The sequence below is a fragment of the Brassica napus genome, chromosome C9 (genome assembly GCF_020379485.1).
Source record: "Brassica napus cultivar Da-Ae chromosome C9, Da-Ae, whole genome shotgun sequence".
NCBI classification, from domain to species: domain Eukaryota; kingdom Viridiplantae; phylum Streptophyta; class Magnoliopsida; order Brassicales; family Brassicaceae; genus Brassica; species Brassica napus.
Window position 1 is genome coordinate 60,195,321 of NC_063452.1, and position 25,129 is coordinate 60,220,449.

A 25,129-nucleotide genomic window follows, 5' to 3' on the forward strand; every position below is an offset into this window, starting at 1 on the left:
TGTTTTTATTCAAAGGAAAACCACAAAAAAATAGTTCAAAAAAAAAAAGGAAAACCACAACTAAATATTTTAAAAACCACCAAGATCCAAGATCAATCATCTCTTAATTTGAAAATCCAAAAAAAAATATATATACATATATATATTTAAAAAAATATATACATGTGATGATCCTATCATTTAAAATGATCACATAAATTTTAGTTCTCAATTTTTAAAACAAAAAAATATCCACAAAGATTGCATTCTAAAAACACAAAGATATAGAAAATCTTAAGCTGTGAGAATGAAGTTTTTATTAGAATATATGGATTAATAATAAACATATTAAATGGTATGCTTTAAGCAAATACACATTAAAAGGTTTTTAAAAATATTTTCTTTCTACAAATAACTTATCAAAAATGTTACTCCCTCTGTTTATTAAAAAGTGTCATTTTGACATTTTTCACACCAATTAAGAAAGTGATTAAACTGTATTTAAGTTGTTACTAATTACACATATTTGACCAATAGTATTTGAGATAAATATAATTATTTATTTAAATTGAAAATATGTATAATTTGTATTGGAATTCTAAAGTGACACTTTTTGTGTAACAAAAAAAATGTTAAAATGACACTTATTACGAAATAGTGGAAATAATTTCGTTTTATATATATCAAAATCTGTTATCATACAATAATACGATTTACAAACAATTAGAAAACAATAACAACCATAAATTTTGAAATATAAAAATTGAAAAGAACAACTGTGCGGTCAAGATCTAGCACTTATGTTATGACTAAAACCACAAAGGTTAGACTTGTTTTTAAAATAAAAAATATAACTAAAATATAAATTGAAAATTGAAAATTGAAAAATGAAAAATTAAAAATGTAATTGGTTGAAGAATAAAAATTAAATTTAATATAAAAATATCAAAGTAATATAAAATCAGTGGGTAGAAACTAAAACCAAAACAAAACGGCATAAAAAACGCGGGACCGGGCCCAAGCCCACGCGACACACACGGACTGCCTTATCTTACTTCCCCTTAATTATTATTTTTTATTCCTATTTATTCTCTCCCCAATCCTTCTTTTTCTCACTCGTCTTCCTTTTCTTCTTCTTCTTCACAACAACAACAACACCAACACCAACACAATCTTCTCTACACAAAAATTTTATTCAAAGAATCTCAAAGATGTACAACGAATGCAGCTCCCCCTCTTCCGCCGCTAGATCAACGAGAGGCCACAGAATGCGATCTCCCATCTGCTGCTTAGGAGCCAACGCCGTGGTTGAGCCTGAAGCCATGATCGGATCAAGAACTCCCAAATCTCCTTACGAGTGGCTCAAATCAACCGCGCAGGAGCTCGAGATCAGAGATCGTTGCCGCCGCGTCAAGACGCGCATCAAGGTCACGTGCCGCAACAGCAACTGCGCTCATCAACACCATCATAATCATCATCAGAGGCACCAGAGCCAGAGCTATCCTTCTGTCGATTTCAGCTACGATCCGTTGAGCTACGCGCTCAATTTCGAGGACGACGTGCGAGCGTACGAGGATGTTTCTTTTCCGAATTTCACGGCGAGGCTGCCTGCGTCTCCGGTGGCGAAAAGATCGGCGACGGTTGATTTGATCTCGTTCTGATCGTTTACTAGTTTCTTTATTTGTATGACGCGCGGCGGAATTATATAAATGTTCCTCTGTTGTGCTTGGGGTATGAATACGACGTCGTTAATATAAATGTAAATGCTCTTTTCGCATATAGATTGATGTGTGCAAAAGGATTAAATAAACATTTTCTTTTATCTCTCTCTAATCTTTCTTTGTAATTAAACATTTGCTTTACTAAATAAAAATTGGCTAATCAAACTTGCATGATGGAGTTCGAATTAGCGGTTACTAATTAGCACATTGTATATGTTGATGGAACACAAGATGTTGGGGTGTTTGATGATTAGTCTAGAGCTTGAGAGCTGCAATGATGAGTGTGGGGAAATTCTTGAGCAAAGGATAATTTAATCAGCGTTGTTGGAATTAAACAAAACCGTGAGTCAAGTGAAGATTCTAAACGATATGGCATTTGACAAGTCAAGTATCAAAAATAGCAAAAACTATATTCCAACAAATGTAGATAACAATTGACTGAGAGATTCTAAAACATTAAAAACTATCTAAAACAGATTCAGAAGAGAAAGTTATATGTTTATGATCAGAGTGAGACCCTCGTAGTATTCATAATGTTTTTCAAGCACGTGGTACACACACTGTAGTTTGGTTGTACTTTTCTATACACATGAAACCTGATTCAGCAACTGGAGCTAAAGTATATAAATTTAGCAATAAGAAGAATCAATATTTACCACGTTTGGAGACAAAGGAACAGTGTCCTCCACAACAATACACATCTACTTCAGGCTGAAACTTTCGGATTAATAGACAGAGATGTGAGAAACACAATAACTGCAAGGCGCAAGAGGCGCAAATTCACCAACATCATGGCACTTTGGATCAGATGACCCGGTCATCCAATAACCAAAAATCTACTACCTTTTTTGCTTTTTATCTAATTTTTGCCAAGAAAGATATATGTAAAAACCTTTTATTTTTGTAAAAGACAAAAGTTTCATTTTTAATGATATTTACAATTTAGCAAAAAAAAGAATCAATATTTACATTTCGGTTAATTATTATTTGGAAAGTTGATGATTCAAAGATGCAGAGATATTGGTAAAAGCTGTCACGGGCATAAGCGTGTAAAGCTGGGTGAAGATGGTGGTGGTCAAGTCAACTAGTATCGTATTATCGACAATGTATTGTATCAAATCAAATGAAGAGATATACGAAACAAGTGGTGAGAGACTGAGGATAAGAGTGCGAAGTGGGGACGAAAGCAACAAAGAAGAAAAGGGTAACAAAAAACGCTTTCTTCACATGTATTGATATGTTTAGTGAAATCTAGCGAAACACCACTTGCCACACCGGTCGACATGTCGCTTTCTTTTTTGATACCTCAAATCTTTACTTCTTTTGCCTAGTATGCCTTTTTACAATTTATTTATCACTTTCAAAAAATCTATCAATAGCTATAGACCTGATCTTCCATGAAAGTCACAACATCATTCTCAATCATCGTCATTGAATTTGTCTAGATAAAAAAGCTTATATACTACAACAATGTGTATAAAAAAGCGATATGGACCCATATAGACTAGATAAGGAGTTTTTAACTTTGTATCAATATTTTTGTGCTAAAAAATCATTATTTAGGGAGTAATTATGCTCTATGCTTTCGTCTGTTTTATCATTATTTATGGAGTAATTATTAAAAACAAAATCATTATTACAAATGACTATCGATAAGAGACCATCTACCTAACTTTTCTACAACCGCAGACACAAGTACAAGACCACATAGAAAGAAAACGACTTATGAGTAATGATCAAAACCCACAGTAAACAAAACCACGACATATATAGTTTAACCGATATCAGAATGTCAGAAAATTTTGCACTCCTGTAATATCTTAACATGCTGAATTTGAATCTTACGTTGGTAGTAAAACAACAGTTTTAGTAATAAGCATGCTTCCAAGTTCCAACATCGAGATCTGAAGATATCCTAGTACACTAGAGTTAGTAACTGTAAATATAATTAATGCATAAAGTCTAACTTGTTTTGTAATTCTCAGCATGTTAAACTGCATATTACGTGACTCCAATATTAAATTTGATAAAGAGGTCGTGATCTCAACTTGCAAATGGTGCCGTAGAAAGATACATTCTCGATCCTAAAATAATATTAGGATAAGTATGTGCAGGCTGAGTATGTGATGTCAAACTTCTTTTTTATTAATTGTAAATAATGTCAAACTTGATTCGAACGTTATTTCATCGTATTGGTGTTCCCAAAGAGCTTCTTCTCGGACATATATCTGAAGTTTTTTCACAGAAGCACCAGAAGAGTCTAAACATGTGCTTATCTTATCTTTTTGGGTAGAATATCAAATCAGAAAATTCAGTATAGATTGGCTAACATGAAAACATAAAGAAGCGCATGATAGAGTGAGGGAATGTTGTGAACTTCCTTGTCCTACTGTGTATTTTATTCTCTATCCCATAGTTTACTCACTAGTACTTTATTATTGATCTGTCACTTTATTTTTTTCGCGTCACTTTCAGATAACGAATCTTTCAATCGTAAAAACTAAAAACATTATTATTATTATCCTATCCATAAGGACAAAGGAGAAGACGAAGAAGCAATTGTTTCGTCACTGTTACGTTACAGATAACACACAGCTGTCTCTTACAATTGGCCCAGCTAGCAAGCAAGAAGCTCTTCTCAGGTTACTGTCATATAAGTAGAAGACAAAGACTAATCAGAACCCCTCAAACGGTCGGAATGCCACGTCATGCAATCGTATTCCCCAGTGTCTTTTTGTCTCTCAAAAGTTAAAAGAGACTCTCCCTACTAGCAATAGATTACCACTATTGTTAGCTACTAGCTGGTATCTCTCCATCTTCATGAAAAATCCAAAATTCTACAAATCCAATTTGATTTATATTATAACAAAACAAACCCGTAATGGACAATGCATAAGGCCAAGGGGCTTGTGATGATGCCGGGCCCAAATAGAAGAAACGTCATAATAACATTTTACTACGGCGGAGGAATATCTCTTTCGTTCGTTTGCCGGCAACCTTTGCAGCTCCGGTATTTGATAAAACGTAAACGGCACGAAGGTTGGTTGCATCTTATTTTTGTATTAGGGGATAGCATAATAACAAGTGGTTCTACTAATTGTATAAGATTACGTACGACCATAACTTCACAAATGCTACAAGAGAAATCTCCATGTTATTCACAAGATAAGATGATGGTGGTGACGATCGTTTCATAAATTACTTTGAGAAGAGCGGTCTCAGAACTGAGGCCGTAAGATTCAAAAAGAATACAGCACATGCACGATGGTCTCAAAAATATTTAAAGGTAAAAAAAACACAGACACAGACACACAAGCACATATATATCTAGAACCAGTACTTAAAACAATGGATTCTCTCAGTGAAATTAACAAACAAACAGCAGCATAATGCCCAAACCTGATATGGTTTCAAAGAAACAAATCACATTTCGCCTCCAGTGACACGGACATGGAAAGGCGGTCCTCGGCAAAAGATGGGTTCGTTCGGAGATGCGGTTCTTGCCCTTGCTCTAAGTACATTGTTAGCATCTTCAATCACAGCCGCCGCTACCATCGTGTACTCTCCAGGAACAAGGAAGTAGAGTGAGAAACAGTGTCTTGTTTCTTGCAGGGGCGCAACTTCCATTGAGATTCCACTAAGAGCACCTGATAATAAATAAGTCACATATACTTATGTAACAATCATAATATTAATATCACGTAATAAAATGAAAGATGGAAAATTACCAGCCCAAAGGACAGTGGCATCAGCTCCTTCAGCGCAGTTCTGTCCAGCTACGTCTCTGCAAGTAACACTTAAATTCAACTTGATCGCTTCGCTTGTGTTATTGCGGACCAGAACCTCCATAGGTGTGACTTCATGTGACAAAACTGATCCCTTTGACAACGGTGACTGAGCCTTTTTCTCCGAACCGTTTCTGACCAATCTGAAACCAAATGTTAGCGGATCTGGGAGCAACACATCCATCACGGTCGTCTGGAGTGCTGTCTGAATTGCATCCTTTATGTCCAGTTCTCCTGAGCTGTTCCTTCCCGATTGCCACCTGACTTTTATCTTAGAAATGAGATTTTTGATCAGTCCATTTATCTCAGCTTTCGTGTTCTTCTCCGAGAAGCTCGGATGTCTACTACTTGAAGGGGTACCAGGCGGAGGGTCCTTTGTGAAGAACGAACCGTCAAGAACCGGTAGCTTGAAATGCTCCAATGGTATTAGTACCCTAGCAGAATAGTCTCGGTCGATTCTTGTTTTTGGGTACTCGTACTCTGGAGAATCTTGGACTGGGGAAGAATCATCTTCCTTTGCGGATTTTTCCAGCTGAACAAAGACGCTGATCTCAAAAACAACGTCCGTTGGGTTAGATAACTCGAGTTCAAGAAATCGCAGGCCCCAGCTTCCCCGAAACGGATTGATCTTGACAAGTCTGTCTGTATTGCTCTTTGTTTCAATGTCTTCATCCCGAAGGTTGTCACCCACATGTGCAGGGATCTCCATGGAAAGTAAACGAGCTTTCACAAAAGATAAACCTTGTAGAACACAAATCTGTAAGGGAACGACAAGACGTCTCCCCGGTGGCACGACAGATTCCTTTTCCTGGGGATCTCCATTGTTAGACACTGGCCCTGCAAAAAAACGTGAATACAAACATGCATAGATAGAATTTAGTTATCGTGAGGCATGCAAAAGTAAGATGCATCATAAAAACACGTCATCAACATATCTGTACCTGCATAGTGAATAAGCAATGAAGGGCTAGTTCCGTCTTTTGGTCTCCCTGTGTTGCCCGAAGCGTTCCTGCCACCGCCAACAGCATTGTCCGAATCCACTGGTCCCACATGCCAAGCTTTTAAAGTCACGGGCAGAGTCACTTGTGCCCCGGGTTTCAAGGGAAGAGCAGACTGTAAAGCTTCATCCGCTATAGAGATAACAGCATCCTGATTCTTTCCAGAGAGCGAGACATGTGCTTGTTCTATTGGGACTGTCCCCGCATTTGCAAAGTTTATACACACCTCGCGAATTTCACCTTCATACAGAATAATTGCACCATCACCACCAACAACATTTGCCACAAGGAGGGGCAACGGCGGTACAACTGATATGTTAGGAACAAATACATGTCGTAGCTTTGCAGATCCACAGGATCTGAAAGGGTCAGAAAATACGAGTCCTTGTGCTGCTCCAAGAAGCAGATTGTCAACATCCCTGAAAACATGTTCCGTGATTACACCAAAGCAGTGAACTGTGCAGCCTGGAATTGTCACTGGTCCTACTGCTGTTGGAATACCAGATAGCGTGATCACCTTTGCGGAGTTAGGGGGAATGTCCACACTGACAGGAAACGCATCAAAGTTTTTTGAGTGAGCTGAGAGATAAATACTATCCACCCTTAACTCAAAGCAACACGGATTTGCCAACTCCACTAAGACCTGAACTGGTTCACCAACCACCCATATCAACTCCTGCTTGCTACTTTCGTTTGCATCTCCTTTGCTGAAAGGAGTATAGATAAATGGCCCAGAAGGAGCGGATCCTGTCCACCAATCTTCTCTTGCTGGATTGCGTTTTACGATGTCCACTTGGGAAGAATGGAGTGGGAAAGAGAATACCCTGAAATATCATTACACGAAAAATGTTTTAAGTGAACCATAATTTTTCTTTCCAAAAAATAAACAGTTTTGCCAGAGTCTGCTGCCAAGCAAACATGGAAGAAGATCTTGAAATACAAAAAAAAAGATGGGGCATATATGAAGCCACGATGTAGATGAAAAATTATTAGCATTTTGTTGCTCTACTTGGGAGTGTAGGGAAGTTTCACATGATCAAGTTAGGGTGTATCGTAGGGGTAAGAGAGAGCACAATGCAACAGATCCATGGAATAAAATGGTTGACTGCTAACAAACGTACCTTACAAATGGCAAGGCAGGGTCAGCACAGCGAGTTCCCGAAGGCAATCTATCCGCTGAATTTGCAAGGGAGCTAGCAAGACCATTTTGACCTGAAGGTGTAATTAGAGGATAATGCCACCTCAGAAGCCTTGCTGCAGCACTCCACGCAGCAAGGGGATCTCCAGCACGAACAGCAGAGAGGAGTATCTCCCTAAGCACAACCATCTGCAAACTGCTCCACTGGGACTCGAACAGGGAAACAATGGAATGATGATGCATTTTCCCAGCATCAGGTTGACGAGTTCCAGTTTCCTTTACCAACAAACAGAGTATAAAATACAATAAATCAATTGAACATCAAAGTATAATACGCAGAGATACACCAAGATAATGAACGGTGATTATACCAAATAACATGTTTATAAAGAAGGCTCAATCAACCAGAAGAGAAGAAGAATAATTCTCATGCTGTCAAACTCACATTGTTAACAGAAACTTTTGACACGGATGCTCTACTTTGGATTCTATATGCATCAGTTGTCATAAAGAGAACTTGCATGGCACTGATAGCAGCCAATCGATTGTCTTGCTGCAAATACAATTGGGCGACCTGTCTACAGAAGAAGGCTGCTTTCCGTTGATAACCAAGTTCTCCAAATAAACGTGCTACTTCAACATATACTATGAGCCTATCACTGGCGTCAATTAAAGACTTTGCACCATCGGCAGCATTCGTCAATAGCTCTACAACTTCCTTAGCCAGTTCCCTCCTGTAATAAAAATCCCATTGTATGAATGGTTAAGATCAACTAAAACCAAGGAAAAATGCGAATTCAACCAGTAGGTAGAAACACAAATTTACAAACTGCCCACAACCCATCTATTTTAAGGAAATAGAGAGCATACAATGATACCTGCAAAGGAATCTGGCCAGTTTAAGGGTAGCTTCAAGTTCAAAGCTTAGTGGAGAAACTCTGCAAGGAAGGAATTGATTGCTATTTTGCGGTAACAAATATACTGAAGAAGAGTGCCAAACGGATAATGAGTTAAATTACCTCTGAGCAATTTCTTGAATAAATGATTTTCTGTAGTGTAAGATGACATTAGTGTATCGATATCTAACTTCGTCCTCCAAAGCCACATCCCGCTGACCCATCCGATCTACCTAATATCAAGAAAATAGAAAACTAAGATGCTTGTATACTAAATATAAAAAGAGACAGATGGCAGCAGTTTCATACCAGTAAGGCACAAACACTGCCTTCCAAGGCACCCGCATACCAGAAGTAATCTCCAGTCAACCTGGCCAGTTCTAAAGCAGTAGAGTAGTGAGCATTGGCATCAACAGGCGAACCAGCCAACAAAGAATAGTCTCCAATAGTTTTCTGAGCACGTCCCAGTCTACGCTTTTTCGCCTTGATAACCTGCATTACACCAAACTAATGAGAGCCCAGAAAAACTATGGCAATAAGTTTATATGCTTCCACAGGAAGAAATGAAGCATAGACTAAACTATAGGACACCTAGACATAAACCTCCTCTGAGTTGAGACTAGCTTGGGAATCCAAAGGCGTCTTCAAAATCGTGCCAGCAGATTCCGCCTTGAGAACCCACTTTTCAAACTCCATTAGCAGCGAAGCTGCAATGTCTTGCATCATAGTTTGCAAATGAAACTCCTGAGTTTGCTTATCGGATGGTGGAAACAGAATCAGATTTTCACCCTTCTTGTCTCCATCTTCAAGCTGCAAAACACAGTACATTCATCATAGTATCATCAATAGTATCGTCAATTCCAAATACCAGTTAATAGATCATAGCATCTACTTCGGCATTGACATAGATCTATCCGAATCGAGCTACAATGCCTTAGCAGATCTATATTCCAAAACGAAGTGTACTCACTTGGGAATCGCCGGGGCAGAAGGCGAAGCAGCGGCGGACAAGAGCCGACGAGTAGCTCCTACACGCGACGTTGAAACTCTCAGTGACGGAAACGAGATCAGGGGAGGAAGGACAGTGGCAGAGCCCGATCACGGCGAGAATCTTCCGGTTAGACTGGAAATCCTCCCAGGGGCTCGGCGGAGAACCGCCGAGCACGAATTTGAAGCGGAGAGATCCGGAGTCCCACGGCTGATTCGTGAAGGGGGACTTCTGGTGCTCAGTGTAGAAGGAGCTGATGGCGGAGAGGGCGATCGTGTGGTGGCGGAGGAGCATGGAGTGGTAGTCCCGGAGAAGCGGCGGCGGGATGGTGCCGATCGGGAGGACGGCAATCCGGATGATTGATAGAGTCTCGATGCTGACGTCAGGCTCCATGGCGAGATCGGAGAGAGAGGAGGTTAGGATGTTTCGGTTGGGGAGTGAGTGCACCGGATCTGGAGGGGAGAGACGGGAATGACGAAGGTGAGTGAACGTGGTATGAAGTGTTTGGTAACGAGTTTAAGCGTATTCTTAACATTAAATTAATTAATACGGTTATGTCCGGTTAAGGTGTATTCGTTGAACCAATCAACCTGGTGAAATTGAAGAGTTTTTCGAAATTTACATAAATAACCTTTTCTCTCTTCTTTTTTACCGAAATTTACAATTTTGTACAAAACCTTTTAGTTATTGTCAGAGAGAAACACAAGTCGAAAGTTCAAATCTTTATCGTATATTAGATTCGATCTTGTGAATGCGTCGACGATTGTACGGAGCTCAGAGTCTAAAGGAGATGTCTGCTGCTACGGTTTCTTATTTGCATCGTGTACGAGAGCTTTTAGCCGGGACTTTAAGTGTAAACTTCTTCTCCTCGCTTTCGGGTTTCTGGGAAATTTATAGAAGTGCTTCGTTGTCAGTAGAATGAATTGTAGCCTAGGAAGATGGATTGATACTGAAAAAAAAAAATCAAACTTTCACATAGGATCAATCGAACACTTTGGTTTATGTATTGTCTAGAGGAACCAGTTTTGTTACTTTCTCCTCAGTTTTTTCTGTCTGTTGATTGAATGAATGCTTTAGGTTTGGAAATAGTTTTACTTCATGCCACTTGTTTCCCTCATCTTTGTGTGCTTTCAGTCAGTTGAAGCTGGAGGATCTCTGGACTTGGAGAGCTTGGTGTCAGAACTTGCCAGCTGTCTGAATTCTTTGTCCGAGAACGTAGCTTCCAGTGCTAGCGATGATGAGCATGAGAATGATGTAACTTTGAATGCCAGAGACGATGAGGAGAATGATGTTATCCAAGTTCTAGATGAAATTTTGAAATTTTTATCGTCTCCTCAGATTGATCAGGTACTCTTGTTCTTTCATCTCTTTGACAGCCAAAAATATATCCTTTATGGATTTAACTTTGATTTAAACTTATGTATTTTTCCTCCAAACTCAATGGTGTTACAGGATGTGATAGATGCACTGTCATTTGAATTGCCAAAAGTAATCTCCAAGTTTGCAGGCCTGTCAAGCAGATGTCTAGAGTTAGCTGAGGCTATCGTTGATCGGTTTGTGGTAGCATGCAATCCACGTGACATGCTTCCAGTTCTTTGTGAGGTATGTTAGATCTGGGATTTGGATTCTCATCAGGCTAGTTAATGCATAAATAAATATACTAGTACTATTAAGTTGCTTTATTGTTACTTTGGTATTTGGAAAAAGAATATAACAAGTTCATATAAATGGTTGAGTATTTTTTCAATTTGATGGGCTTATGAATCTGAATGACCAGGCACTCGACGCTGCACGGGTCTCTCTTTCACTCTCCAGTTCTTCTACTCCTTTATTACATGGGCTCTGTAAAGGTATTATACTGAAGTCATGAGATTCTTTAATACTTATCTTTCTGAACTGAAGCTCTGAAAAGTTGTTCAAATCTTTTTTGTTTCAGTTTTTATTTCTGTTCGGAGACGTCACTACGAGCAGCTAAAAGTGGCAGTTCCAATTGTCTTGAACGTATTGAAGGACATGTCATTGGAGCCAGACATGCAACCTGAAGGTCTATTTGATAAAGCGTTAGGCATTGCCGTTTCCATTAAAGATGTTGCTTCAAAACTGGTGTGTGAGGGTTTACTAAATCCACCACCTATAGTGTTCATTCTTTGATTTGAATATTCCACTTGCATGTTTTTTATCTTCTTTTATTTGTTTTACAGGAGAAGGAAGAAGGCACAAGAGTCCGTTGTTTGCTTGGTCTCTATCTGATGCAGATAACGGTTAGTACTTAAATTAAAAATTCGTTTCTATATATATTCTGACGACTCTGTCTTTCAGTACCTGAGAATTGATCTGATCTTGCAGGCTGTTCTCTCAGTTAGCATCAAAGACAAGTTGGACTCTGGTGTTCCTCTGGTGATCCAGTTAAAACCTTTATTGGCATATTGTGGCTTAACACAGCTTGGTTTAATCACTGGAAACGACCCTGAAAGATTACTAAGCACGATTTCGAAAGGTTAGTCTTACTACTCACTACTTCCTCCGTTTTTAATACTTGACGTTTTAGAGAAATTATTTTTGTTCCAAAGTAGTTGATGTTTTCGATTTCGAGTGTAGAATTTATTAACTTTTTATATTGTTTGACTATATATATCATGAAATCTATTTTGTTATTGGTTGATTGGAGGTCAGGTGAATACTTAATGATGCTTTTGTATAGAAAATACGAGAAAATGTTTTTTTCATAATCTATGTGCATGACTCTAAAACGTCCTCTAATAAAAAACGGATGGAGTAAGTACTTCCTAATTTCTCATCACCATCAATACTTTGTATTTTGAACAGATGATGATGATGACTTCCTCAACTCTTTACATAACATCAACTTGGGTGCATCGCTTCTATTCATCTGGGGGAGGATCTCACCCGAGGTTGCAGATGTTGCTAACGATGTAAATGAGCTTCAAAGCAATCCAATGAAAAGGTGGCTAGCATATGGGATGTTGAAACACATACTCGCTTCTGGAGATTTGCTCTGGGAGTTCAAGAGACACACTATTGATGTTTTGCTTGAGATAGTCAAAGGAGCAACTCCATCTCAGTGCAACGAGGAAATAGATTGTTCGCATTACACAACTAGCATCTACGCTGCTTTACAGGCATAATATCTAATCTCTTTGGTCTTTTACATCGTTCAGGTTTTACAAGCATTCTAAAGTGTCTTGTTTCTCTCTCCCAGGCTGTTACGTTAGTGATCATGTATGCTCCAGACGCGGATTTGAGGAAGAAGACGTTTGAGACACTAAAGAGGGTAAGTACACCTTCACTATAATCAGTTGTGCTGATTAGAGCCTATAGAATTAAAAGAGGTGTTAGCCATTTTGACACAGAGTGGCTATCCTCAGTCCATGTAGACTGTATTCTTTTAGAATGTTGTCTTTGTTCAGAACTTAAAAGTTTAAAATTTACACAGAGAAGAATATCTATCTCATCTTACTAGTCTTTTTCTTTGTGCTGTTTGATTAGATTATATCTGATATACCAGTTCCGCAGAGGTTTGACGTTTTAAAAGCCCTTGTCACAAACTCTCAGTCTTCCACAATGGTTAGTATCTTCGTATCCCCTTGAACTTTATTAATAGTGATGACTATGGTTAGTATCTTCATCTCTTTAATCATGTAACACTGGGCAGAGGTGATGACTATGAATATACATCATAAATTGCACAGTTTAGCATGTCTTCTTTAGTCCTATTTTTAAAAAAGGAAAATGGCAACCCATTACAACTAATATATTGTTTTGCTAAATCATCCAGAGAGGGATTCTTCTGGATCAAGTAAAAAACAACATGAGCACAAGCAGCTTGCAAGCTACGGACTGTGATGCTCATGTTTCTGAGCTAGTGGAGTTGGTCTTAAAGCCTCCACATGGTGGTCCTCCACTCTTCCCGGACCAGAGTGATGAGGTAACTTGTTCATTTTCTAATATCATTTCTGTTTTAAGATTAATATATTCGGTTCTCTCTTGTGAGCATCATAAGACAATATAACAATACGGGTTACGGTAATTTTGCTTTGAGAGGGAGACATACATTCAGAGATATGGAGAGCATGCCCTTTTCAGTTCAAAATGAGAGTATCTTGCTTAATTCATGAAACATATTGTTTTGTGTTTGCGCAGGTTCTGGCAGCACTAAACCTCTATAGGTTTGCGTTGCTTAATAATTCGAGAGGAGGCAATGGATTTTTGTCAAAGAAGACTCTGGAGAGAGACTATAAGGGATGGCTTTTGCCTCTTCGAACTATTGTGAGCGGCAGCATCGCAGAGAACCAACGCGAGAAGGATCACGACCAGGAATCCTCGCTCGAGATTCTGTGCGTTCTTAACCGAATTGAATCGCTTCTATATTGGTGCATCGAGCTCGTGGAAGAAAGGTTGAAAAGTCACTAGTATAAAAACAAATTCTCCAAGTTGTATGCAGAGTATTACCTAGCACTACAACATCCATTTTTCTGCAACTTTTATTCAAAATCTAATCTCGTCAAGTTGTATGCTTCTAGTTTTTTTTTTCTTGCATGTTATTTAAGAAATGCAAAAGATCTTGTCTTTCTACCTTACATCTTGTAGAAAAGAGTTCAGTCTTGTGTTTTTGTCAAGAGTCAAGACCCAAGACGAAAATGACTATCTAGCTGTGCCAGTGATGGGTTTAGCTATATGTGAAGAAAAATAATGGCTAAGGTTATCATTTTGGGATGGCATCATATTCAGATCTTGAAGTAGGAAGCTGGTGTCTGAGTCTTGATGATATGGTTTTCAACTTCTCATTCTCCCTGAACTTGGCTCCAGAGGTAACCTCTTTTTTTAATTGATCACATAGACGTCAATAAAGTTGAAATTTTGGTATAAAATAGATTCTTCTTCAAACCAAAGTCCATGAAGAATAGTTAAGTTGGAAACGCTACACATGCTACACGGAAATTTAAAAACTATTAAGATTTGTAAGATGAAAGAAACGAAATGTTTCTTGTACATAAATAAAGTAATATCAATAATTAGATCATTGTCCCATAATAGGTTTTTCTTAAGACAAACCATTCTTCACCTAACAACTCGAAAGTAGTTGCACTTTGAAATCTAATTAACTACATAGCAACTAATTAGGTAATTTGATAATATTCCCGTGTCCACCAGAAAGTCCAACTGTGAGCCAAAATATATATTATTGGACATTTATCTATTTATATATGTATGTTAGCACATAATAAAGTGTCAATTAATACATAGGAGGGATTACTTAATTGTTGAGTAAAATGATAAAGAAGAGAGTATTTGCTTTCATGCTTTTGTCAATTTAACAAAAGGTTACGTAATTTCAAAATCTAAAGAAAAATGTTATTATACTGACTAACATAGATCGACGTTCAGTGGTCTTCACATGGATGGTTGACATGTCATCTACCCGACTGCTACACATCGTTAGTTTTAAAACCTTTTTTAAACAGCTAACTTTATATTTTGAAAGTACAAAAAAATACACCGAGTAATAAAAAGCTTTATTTTTTTCTTCTTTTTCAGACATAAATAGAAGCAGATTCACAATCTCATTTTTTTTTAGTTTATTAGATTTTACAACAAAAACTTTTCTCGTTTAAATTACTCTATTAACTTTTAATACTGATGGAGCTTGGAAAGTCAAGTCCAGAACATTACTAGCTAGCACTATTTTCTTAAACATTTCACTTTCAAAAACGTGTATGTATGTAAATTTGTAAAGAAATGTATTACCTTAATACCCAAAAAATCTCTAGCATTTTATTAATACCAAAAAATATTGACACGGTATAGGCATGTATATATATATATATGTTTACCTTAATACCAAATATTTGTTCCCCTAAGCAGACGAAATTTCCGATAAGCTTATGGTAACTGCTCCACCTCTCTCCAATATTTTTCTTGTCCAAATCCTTTTGTCTCTTTCTTTTTACCTCTTTCCTAGCATAGAGCTTCTCTTCAATGGTTAAATAAGAAAGTGAATATTTTCTCTCAAACATCTCTCTCTCTCTTTCAAACTTTCAAACACATTCTTAATTTCCTCCTCGTCTCTCTTGAACTACACACAGTTTCTCTTCTCTTGCTGAAAACCAGTTTAAACAAATCTGTCTGAATAATTCTTGGTTGTTTTCTTTTTAAATTTAAAATTTTATAAAGATAAGGTAAAAAAAAAAAAAAAATGAGGCAAATTGTTATTACAGCAATTGTTTTACTACAAGCTTCTGTTCTTCTTCACAAATCCACATGTGATGTTGTGTTCCTCAACACACAAGAAGAATCTCTTGCTCCTCAGCCTTCTTCTGCTCCTTTCACTCCTTCCTTATCTCCTGGTAAAAAAAAAAAACTCATATCTCTTTCTCTTTTCTTTTCTTTCAATTTTTTTTTTCAGATTCTAGCTACTCGTGCTCACCTATGCCTTTAATGATTGTGTTTCTTTTGTTCGTTATAACTTTCATCTCTTTTGGTAGAAAGTAGAATTCTTTTCGAACTTTCTTTGAAAAAGATTGTAGCTTTGTGGTTGTGGGGGAGTTTTCTCCACTGGGTCACAAGAAAATTTTCATTGTACTTACCATTCTCATTGTAACGCTTATCTCTATTGCCGTAAAGCTCGGAACTTTTCACAGATTTCTCTTCTTTGGTCTCTGCAAATTTTCTTGAATCTGGATGAAGGGTTTAACGCGGTTTTCAATTGGATGAAAGAAAGAAAGAAAAGCTAATCCCTTTTGGTTTGGTTTTATCAGGATATCAACAGGAAGAGAAGGAACAACATAGTGACAACATGAGACTGGTGATTTCAATTGGAGCTTCTTTTTCCTTAGTTGCAATCATCTTAGTTTTCTCTCTTTGGGTTTTCCATAGAAGAAGAAACCTCAAGAACTCAGGTAAATTCCTCTTAGTCTTGTTCATGTTCTTGTTGCTTTATGGCCTTTCAACTTCAAATTCAAGAAAGTGGTCTATGAATGTGCTGACTCTTTGGATTATTTGAAACTGTTTGTTATTTATTGCGTCTATGTGTTTACCTCTATGAAGGCTGCGAGTGCGGTTTCTCACGGTTCTTGAATCGCTCAAAAACACTGGACAAGAGATATACAAAGCAGGGAGTAGCGCCTTTGATTGATTACAGTGCGATAGAAAAAGGAACTAATGGTTTCAACGAGAGTAACATTCTGGGTCGAGGCGGATTTGGATGCGTGTATTTAGCTACACTAGACAACAACGTTCAAGCCGCCGTTAAGAAGCTAGACTGTGACAATGACGAAGCAGCAAAAGAGTTTAAGGTGCAATAATAATACAATCTTGAAAACTCTTTGCCATATTAGTAGTTTGATTTTTAACTATGCTTAATGCTTGGAGAAATTGCAGTGTGAGGTTGAGATATTGAGTAAGATCCAGCACCCGAATATAATCTCCTTATTGGGTTACAGCACCAATGATACTGCAAGATTCATCGTCTATGAGTTGATGCCGAATGTATCTCTAGAATCTCACTTGCACGGTAGGAAAAAAAAAAACATATTAACATAATCTTAGTAGCTGAAGAGTTTAAACTTTTATGTTCATTTGTATATATGTATTCTCAGGAGCTTCTAGAGGTTTAGCGATCACAATCACATGGCCTATGAGGATGAAGATTGCTCTTGACATAGCGAGGTTAGTTGTTTACACAACAGTTTCAACATTCTAGATTACTAAACTACTATTTGTTTGTGTGTTTGCAACTAAGGGGACTAGAGTATTTACATGAACGTTGTCATCCAGCGATCATTCACAGGGACTTGAAATCTTCCAACATATTATTGGATTGTAATTTCAACGCTAAGGTAAACAAATCCATCTTTATTAGTATCATTTTCCTTTTGTTCTTGATCTAAACGCTCTACATGTTTATGAAAAATGTAGATTTCAGATTTTGGTCTTGCTGTTGTGAATGGACCAAAGAAGAAGAACCTTAAACTCTCAGGAACAGTTGGCTACGTTGCACCAGAGTATCTTCTCGACGGTAAAAATATATAACTTTGTGATGTTGTTATGATAAGCATGCATCTTCCTCGTTACCTTACCATAACTTTGTTTTATATAAATGAATATAGGACAATTGACAGAGAAGAGCGACGTGTATGCTTTTGGAGTAGTGTTATTAGAGCTTCTACTTGGTAAAAAACCTGTTGAGAAGATAGGTCCTGGTGAATGTGAATCCATCATCACTTGGGTACTTGTACTTTTCTTTCCTTGCAAACTCTCTTTAAGACTTGGAATCTTGAATTTGTGGTTTTGTGATTTAATCTTCTTGTCAGGCAATGCCTTATCTAACTGATAGAACCAAGTTACCTAACGTCGTAGATCCTGCTATTAAAGACACTATGGACTTGAAACATCTTTACCAGGTTAGTTTAGCACAAATCCTATAGAGAGGTGGTTGGTTTTGAGATAGAGACTAAAAGAGTTGTGGATGTAAATGTGTAGGTGGCAGCAGTGGCGGTTTTGTGCGTGCAGCCAGAACCGAGTTATAGACCGTTGATTACAGACGTGTTGCATTCTCTTATACCTTTGGTTACCATGGAACTTGGTGGAACTTTGAAAACCATCAGAAGATCTGCTTCCATGGATCACTCTTAGTACCGGTTATTTTTTAATCGGTTTAAGATTGACCCGTTAGGTGGTTTTGATGTGTATATATTGGGTTGGAAAGTTCTTGACCGGAACATCGTAGTAACAGAGTTTTTCTTTCATCTTTTGCGTCCTTTCAAACAAAAATTATTTCCGTTCACTGTTGTCTGTTGAACTCAATTGTCATGTAAATGAGAGACTTCTTTTTCAGGTTAAAAAATTGAGAATAATTTACATAATTATTTTCAGTTATGCTCCGTATTGTAAATCTTCATTACATACAGATTCTATTTTGAGAGTAACATATATACCCTCACTTTCAAACTAGATGTTGTTTGTTTTTTCAAGCCAGTTAAAAAAAAATGTTAAATGTTTAGTTTGTCTTTATTTAACTATTAAAATTCTATTGTTTTTATTTCTTTATGGAAAAAATATAAAATATAAAATTACATTAAAATTCTAAAAAGATAATTATTTTCTAACAAATTTTTTTTTCTATAAGTGACACTTAATATATGAAATGGAGGGAGTACATTTGAGCTGCATTCTAGTGAAGGATGCTTTGGACACTGAATTGGACACTGAATCTATATGGAGTTTCAGGTTTCAAAAACTTGATTTTGTGATCACAAACTTTGTCCAGCTAGAGCATCTTAATACCATATGACTTTTTGGGTTGTCTTTGGTGTTAGTATAATGAGATATTGACCAATTTTTTAATAAAAAAAAGAAAACTGAAACTTGGTATTAAGATAAATTGATGATACATACTAGTAGCAAACATAAACAAAAATTGAGCAATAAAAGTCTTATAAGAAGATGAAGTTTAGGTAGAAGCTAGGACATAGGGAGATAGATATGGAGACCTGTAATCTTTCACCTCCAAAAGACTAGTAGGTAACTGAATGAAGCCTTGCCATAGAAGATCAACTTTCTCAACTACATTTTCTGCAACTGGAGTGATCACATACAAGATTCCTCTCTCTGTGTCTATACCCCTCACGATTCCTATTCACATCCAAACCCCAAATTTATTCATAATTAATAACCTTAAATCAAAGATTGAATAAGCTTCTCATACGGATAAGAGCAACTTACCAAGACCAACGCACAAAGGCAAATCTTCAAACACTTCGGAGCTAATCCCCAAGCCAACAATGGAAGCATTCAAACTATAAAACAACTCTGAACTTGGGATCTAGCAAGAAACCAAAAAAAAAACTCATTATCAGACATACAGATTAGGAAGATATGACCTTATCTATTAGTTATTTTCACCTGACAATGTAGATGACTGATTGTTAAACTCGATATTGGAACCTCATAAGGAACAAGAGAAGCGAGCTCATAGCTTAGCTCTTTGTTCGTGTCTACTTCTTTTCCTTTAATGCATTGCTTGAAGTAGGCGATTATACGCGCATCCCTCATCAAACGACGATCATGCTTTTCTGCTGCGCTGTACAAGAAGAATACACAAACCTTTAAACTACACGAAACAGTAAAGCATATTTTGTAAAAACTAGCTAGCTTACGATCGCTTGTAACTGACTCGGTAAGCAGATTGGATCTCCATCAAATGAGGTATCTCATCATGATAACCGTCTAACCAGAACAACCCAGCTGGAAGGTTCTTGTTGTAATCATAGATGTTGATTTTCACAACGTGGGAGGGAGAAACATATCTCAATACGTCCACCAATACATGATAGCCAATACCTAAAGATTTCATAATCATAATATTAATTAAAAAAATAAAAACAGTTTCCACACACACACACACACAAACAAATGAACGATAGATATGATCAAAACCTTTAACCCAGCCTGGTGTGTTGATGACAAGAGGCAACGCAGTTTTATTCTCGCTCGACTTGCAGAAGTTAAGCTGGTAGTAATCGAACAAGGTGTATACAAACTGTAGATAAGCCTTTGGATCTCTCTTTGAAGAATCATCACCATAGAAAAAACATCTGCATCATCAAATCAAAGAGAAAATTAAAAAAAAAAAAAAAAAAAAAAGGATAAATGCCTTTCTAACATTAAATCAAAAACTAAGTGCTACTAAATATATGAAAATTTACTAAACAAAACTACCTCTCCGGTGTCATTAAACATGGAGCTGACCAATCCTGGTCTAAGGAAAAAGAAGAAAAATGTAAAACCAATAATAACATAAGCTTTACTAAAACAAGACAATGAGAGAGAGAGAGGTACCTAGAATGGATCTATCGACAACTGTGAGAGAGAGGAAACCAGGTAGAGTGAACTCAGGCTGGCCAACATCAATGTCCAAATAAGCAACCCTCTTGTATCTGTAAAACCATTACATCTTCAGCGAACTCATTCAGAGAAAACGAATGAATAAAAAAAAAAAAAGATTGCATTGTAGACATAAAGCAATGACCTTTGGAGAAGAAGAACTTTAACAAGATTACGGGAGAACGTGCTCTTCCCACTGTCTTTAGGACCACAGACCAAAGCTACAGGCCGTTGCAACGAGCTGCAGGAAACGGAACTCGCTGCATCAGACCAATCCTTTGGTATGATAAGTGGTTTCTTTTCTGATTCCGACATTTTGCAGCCACTCGTGCAGCTCTGTTCCTCTATGAGTAATTCAATTTTTTTTTTAAAAAAGACAGAAAATTATTAAGTGTGCTTTAAAAGTGTTGAAGCTAATGGCATAACCAAAACTCTATTCAATTCCTTAAAACGTAACAAAGTCTAGATATCGAAACAGAAGCTCTACATAAACATACTTGTTGTAGATATCACGAGAGCAACGAAACTGGAAGCAGCCGGAGAAGATATGCTTACCGGCGATTTGGAGCCGCCTGAGAAGAAGACGAAGAAGAAGAAGAAACGATTATAGGGTTTTCGAGTTTTAAATTTAAGTTACTTTTAAAACCAAACCGAAATTGAACCAAACCAGTAATTTTAAATCCAGACCAACCCGGTTAATAATTAATTCGGTTCGGGTCTAACTTTGTTTATTTCTACGTGGTGGACCCCCTCTTGTGTTGGTGCAGATCATGCAGTGGTTCACATTTCTTTTTTGGTGGTATAAGTGGTTCACATTTACGTATGTATATTAGTATAAACTAATCACTTTCGAGACATGAACCTGCTGTTCCCCACCGCCATACTCCGAGATCTCAGTTACTTCGTCGCAGCTAATATTCCGACGATTTATTAATTATTTTATAAACGAACCGTGGTATACTCTAAAATGAATATCCATAGAGATACACTATTGTGAACTGCAAATAAGTTAAAAGCCATTTCCAAGTTAGTGATAACTGATAAGACCTACATGGAAACAATAATCTCTACTAAAATTATTGGTCTATATATATAATCGCAACATTGTCGTATATGTTAGTTTTTTTTTATGTCGTTTAGTCAAAGATATTAATGAAGTGGGTCTGATAAAAAAGATGTATTTTCAAAAGGTTGGGAGGAGAATCTAACAAGGGGTCAGTCAGTCTATTAAGAAAACGAAAGGGTGAGACTCGAGAGGAAGGGAGTTTTATTTGAAACGTTGAATACTAAAATGCGTGTGGTTGTTTCAAACTGACCTAGTCTTAAGTCTCCCCACACGATAAAAACCTCCAGTCAACCATTTTCCTCTTCATCGTTCTCTTACTTTTTTATGTTAGTTTCCTTAAACGTCTAAAATGTATACACTTGTAATAAAAATCCATAAATGATTGATTCTTCAACTTCCTATTTTCTTACACATGAAAACACATATCTTAATGCTCCACTATCCCAGTTTTGACCGACAGAATTATTCGACCACCGACTATCTTTAACCATAAAAATGCTACTATTAAGGTTTAATGGTTTACATGTTCTTATATATCAGACACTGGTTTTACAATCTAAAATTGGTACAAATATAAACTTCTGAAATCTGAATGATCCTAACATGAGCTCTTCAAATCGTTTTTTTCTACCCGATAAGATTTTATAATTAACTCATGTAAAGGCTGAGTTTGCCAATTTTGACTGTAAAAACCAGTGTTTACAAAATAAAACCCAGAGTTCAATATATAAAGAACATGTAAATCATGAAACAATTAGTTTATGTAATATTAGTGGAGAATAGTCCATTTGATGTATCATCCCAAATCCGTTAGATCAATCCACATGTTTGTGCAGGCGAGATTTTTAATACAGTGGCAGTCTGGCAAGTGGAAATAAACAATTGCATGTCCCATTTACGCTTAAAGTTTAGTTGCTATAGTGGTTTGCTTAGAAATTACAGTTTTACTTTCTTGAAGTTGAAGTTTCGAACACACAGTTTATTTTATAGTAGTAGTAGGAATGATGAGATATACAGTTGTAACAAAAGATCAAATTAATAATATGGATATTGCCTTTTTCAATGACTCATTGAGTACTTATCCAGCTCCTTTTAGCTGTCTGCCAACGTATCCGAATTCCGAATAACTCGACAAAGCAATAAAATACGACTTTAAAATAATTAAATAATCTGAAAACGATGTTTTATTAAGCGATAGTATTGTTTATTCGACCGAACCAATTATTTTTGTTCCCAGCAGCATAAGGGATGCATCATAAATTGTCTTCCGAAATCAGCAATAGACTAGAGAATAATGAATGTGATATAAAGGACGGTTTAAGATTAAACTCCTAATACGTTGTCAATGCCATTATATACCAATTTAAGAGTTTAAGCACAGTTAGCTCCAGTATCAAAAAATAGCGAGTATTATTGCAAGTGTAGGTATTTTAGATACTAAATTAATAGTATAGGGTATTTTAGAATTTCAATCACTTTTTAGGTTCTATAATGTGAAATAATAGATAGACTACTGATTATGTTCTCCAATGAAGCGTCAAGTGTGCATGCAGTTATCATATCATGTGTTTCCTCATAGTCGAGCAATTAAACAATGTTTTAGGGACCCTAATCTTTACACACTTTTTACAGTTAAGTCCCATAGCATGAAAAAGACAAAGCAATATATTACCAAGGTGTTGGTGGTTTACATATAGAAACAATCAACGCTACAAAAATTACAGATAGGTTACAGTTAAACCGTGTTCTACACACGACAAACAAGGGGGATGAATATGTTGTATTAGCTGAATCTATCATCATCCCACTAAGAAAGTCAAGTTTGAAAAAGTCAGTTTACAAGATGAAAGTTCCAAGTTCTATCAATCTTTTTTTAATTTTTTGGCAGCCTGCATCCAATGTTTGTTTACGTATGATTCGAGCTGAACATCATTTATTTATAAACCATTCTATTTTACGAGTTAACAAAAAAAAACCATCTTGAGAAAAAAAAAGAAAGAAAGAAATAAAACCTCCCAATACAACTCCCTAAAAACTCTCTCTCTCTCTCTCTCTCTCTCTCTCTCTCCTTCTTCGCAAACACAAATGTCTCCCTCTCGCAACATCCCCGCTTGGCTCCGCCCTACCTCCGATCATCCTCCTCCTCATCCTCCGCAGTCACCGTCTCCCCTAGTCTCCGGCGACCCGAACCTCACAACGTGCCTATACCAAACGGATCACGGCGTGTTCTACCTCACATGGTCACGCACTTTCTTAGGAGGCCACTCTCTAAACCTCTTCCTCCACTCACAAGACTACTACAACCGCTCCTCCCCTCTCTCCTTCTCCTCCGCCGACCTCTCCCTCTCCTCCGCCGTCTCCTTCCACCTCAACTTAAACACACTCGCCTTCTGGCGAAGACGCGGATCCAGATCCGTCTCCCCGAAAATCCAAGTCTTCTGGGACCTGACCCGCGCCAAATTCGACTCCGGATCCGAGCCTAGATCCGGCTTCTACATCGCGGTGGTCGTCGACGGAGAGATGGGGCTGTTAGTCGGAGACTCGGTCAAGGAGGCGTACTCTCGCGTCAAATCGGCGAAACCGCCGACGAATCCTCAAGCTCTCCTGCTGAGGAAGGAGCACGTGTTCGGCGCTAGGGTTTTCTCGACGAAGGCGAGGTTCGGAGGGAAGAGCAGGGAGATCTCGATCGATTGCCGCGTGGACGAGGACGCGAGGCTGTGCTTCAGCGTGGACTCGAAGCAGGTGCTGCAGATCAAGCGGCTGAGGTGGAAGTTCAGAGGGAACGAGAAAGTGGAGATCGACGGCGTTCCCGTTCAGATCTCCTGGGACGTTTACAATTGGCTGTTCCAACAGAGCAAATCGTCAGGAGAGGGAGGGCACGCGGTGTTCATGTTCAGGTTCGAGAGCGATCCCGAAGCTGAGGAGGAGGAGGAACAAGAGAGGAGTAAAAATAAAAACGACGTCGTTGTGTGGAAGCCGAAGCCGAAGCCGAAGCAGAAGCAGTGTGGGAGCAGCTTGGGGATTAAAGGGATCGCCGAGTGGAGGAAGATGAAGAGGAGGTTCGTTAAGAGCAAGAGGAGCTCTTCGTCTTCGTCGATCTCCATGTCTTCCGCTTCGTCGGCTTGCAGCTCGTCGGTTATGGAGTGGGCTAGTAGCGCCGATGAGGCCGAGTACGGCGGAGGAGGATCTTCCGGTGCCGGCGCCGGCTATGGTCTTGGATTCTCTTTATTGGTTTACGCGTGGATTAAGTGAGATTTTTTTTCATGGGAAACAAAAAAGGAAAGATACTGCTGCGGTCAAAGAATTATTTTGAAAAATTTATTGTTTTTAACGTTTTATTTCCCACCATCGTAAATCACGGACGAAAAGAGGAAATATATTGGAGTAATTTTTTTTTATAATTCGTGTATCTCTTATTAGTAAATTTAACACTATAGAACTTGATTATTCTATTTAAAGAAAGTTGAGATTATGTCAAAAAAGGTTGATCAGTATTTGAATCACGGTGTCTTGTTGTTGTATTAGTTGAGACTATTGGTTGTTGTATGTTGACTCCGGTGCCTTTTGGATGATAATCAAACAGATTGTAGCTTTGGATTAAGTAAGATGGTGGTAATATTTTATATGTACTCTTTGGTGGCCCCTTTCTATTACAA

General features: G+C 37.7%; 6 protein-coding genes across 9 annotated transcripts; 4 read left to right on the forward strand and 2 right to left on the reverse strand.

The window, feature by feature from the left end:
• Nucleotides 1-643: 643 nt before the first annotated feature.
• Nucleotides 644-1,807, forward strand: LOC106416102. The gene has a single exon (XM_013856935.3). It carries the CDS (start codon nucleotides 1,191-1,193, stop codon nucleotides 1,638-1,640), a length of 450 nt encoding a protein of 149 aa, XP_013712389.1. The 5' UTR covers nucleotides 644-1,190; the 3' UTR covers nucleotides 1,641-1,807.
• Nucleotides 1,808-4,874: 3,067 nt separating this feature from the next.
• On the reverse strand, nucleotides 4,875-10,004 carry LOC106415289 (trafficking protein particle complex II-specific subunit 120 homolog). The gene is made up of 10 exons (XM_013855946.3): nucleotides 9,488-10,004; nucleotides 9,121-9,327; nucleotides 8,827-9,009; nucleotides 8,641-8,750; nucleotides 8,500-8,559; nucleotides 8,067-8,355; nucleotides 7,605-7,897; nucleotides 6,427-7,307; nucleotides 5,429-6,322; nucleotides 4,875-5,347 (listed from the first exon to the last, which is right to left on the reverse strand). Exons 1-10 carry the CDS (start codon nucleotides 9,896-9,898, stop codon nucleotides 5,124-5,126), a joined length of 3,552 nt encoding a protein of 1,183 aa, XP_013711400.1. The 5' UTR covers nucleotides 9,899-10,004; the 3' UTR covers nucleotides 4,875-5,123.
• Nucleotides 10,005-10,180: 176 nt separating this feature from the next.
• On the forward strand, nucleotides 10,181-14,134 carry LOC106412320 (aberrant root formation protein 4-like). The gene is made up of 12 exons (XM_013853236.3): nucleotides 10,181-10,358; nucleotides 10,640-10,852; nucleotides 10,958-11,107; nucleotides 11,283-11,355; nucleotides 11,442-11,608; nucleotides 11,707-11,766; nucleotides 11,852-12,002; nucleotides 12,332-12,645; nucleotides 12,726-12,797; nucleotides 13,013-13,090; nucleotides 13,302-13,451; nucleotides 13,667-14,134. The coding sequence occupies exons 1-12, from the start codon at nucleotides 10,257-10,259 to the stop codon at nucleotides 13,934-13,936; spliced, it is 1,800 nt and encodes a 599-aa protein (XP_013708690.1). The 5' UTR covers nucleotides 10,181-10,256; the 3' UTR covers nucleotides 13,937-14,134.
• A 1,292-nt stretch (nucleotides 14,135-15,426) lies between these two features.
• On the forward strand, nucleotides 15,427-18,400 carry LOC106411929 (probable receptor-like protein kinase At1g80640). Of its 3 annotated transcripts, none has more exons than XM_013852790.3 (10): nucleotides 15,427-15,870; nucleotides 16,282-16,422; nucleotides 16,571-16,818; nucleotides 16,904-17,036; nucleotides 17,122-17,191; nucleotides 17,265-17,361; nucleotides 17,441-17,540; nucleotides 17,632-17,750; nucleotides 17,836-17,925; nucleotides 18,005-18,400. In XM_013852790.3, exons 1-10 carry the CDS (start codon nucleotides 15,720-15,722, stop codon nucleotides 18,155-18,157), a joined length of 1,302 nt encoding a protein of 433 aa, XP_013708244.1. In that variant the 5' UTR covers nucleotides 15,427-15,719; the 3' UTR covers nucleotides 18,158-18,400. The 3 variants fall into 3 exon arrangements, with proteins under 3 accessions (XP_013708244.1, XP_022564754.1, XP_013708245.1); XM_022709033.2 differs by lacking the exon at nucleotides 15,427-15,870 and adding an exon at nucleotides 15,892-16,178; XM_013852791.2 differs by lacking the exon at nucleotides 15,427-15,870 and adding an exon at nucleotides 15,892-16,102.
• Nucleotides 18,401-18,745: 345 nt separating this feature from the next.
• LOC106412315 (polynucleotide 5'-hydroxyl-kinase NOL9) lies at nucleotides 18,746-21,048 on the reverse strand. 2 transcript variants are annotated; one of them, XM_022709622.2, is made up of 10 exons: nucleotides 20,905-21,048; nucleotides 20,553-20,751; nucleotides 20,363-20,460; nucleotides 20,243-20,282; nucleotides 19,961-20,118; nucleotides 19,681-19,864; nucleotides 19,427-19,604; nucleotides 19,247-19,346; nucleotides 18,890-19,156; nucleotides 18,746-18,830 (listed from the first exon to the last, which is right to left on the reverse strand). In XM_022709622.2, the coding sequence occupies exons 2-9, from the start codon at nucleotides 20,720-20,722 to the stop codon at nucleotides 18,975-18,977; spliced, it is 1,110 nt and encodes a 369-aa protein (XP_022565343.1). In that variant the 5' UTR covers nucleotides 20,723-20,751; nucleotides 20,905-21,048; the 3' UTR covers nucleotides 18,746-18,830; nucleotides 18,890-18,974. The 2 variants fall into 2 exon arrangements, with proteins under 2 accessions (XP_022565343.1, XP_022565344.1); XM_022709623.2 differs by having other exon boundaries at nucleotides 20,963-21,039.
• Nucleotides 21,049-23,304: 2,256 nt separating this feature from the next.
• Nucleotides 23,305-25,074, forward strand: LOC106413077. Its single transcript, XM_022709576.2, has one exon. It carries the CDS (start codon nucleotides 23,559-23,561, stop codon nucleotides 24,723-24,725), a length of 1,167 nt encoding a protein of 388 aa, XP_022565297.2. The 5' UTR covers nucleotides 23,305-23,558; the 3' UTR covers nucleotides 24,726-25,074.
• The last annotated feature ends 55 nt before the right edge of the window (nucleotides 25,075-25,129 follow it).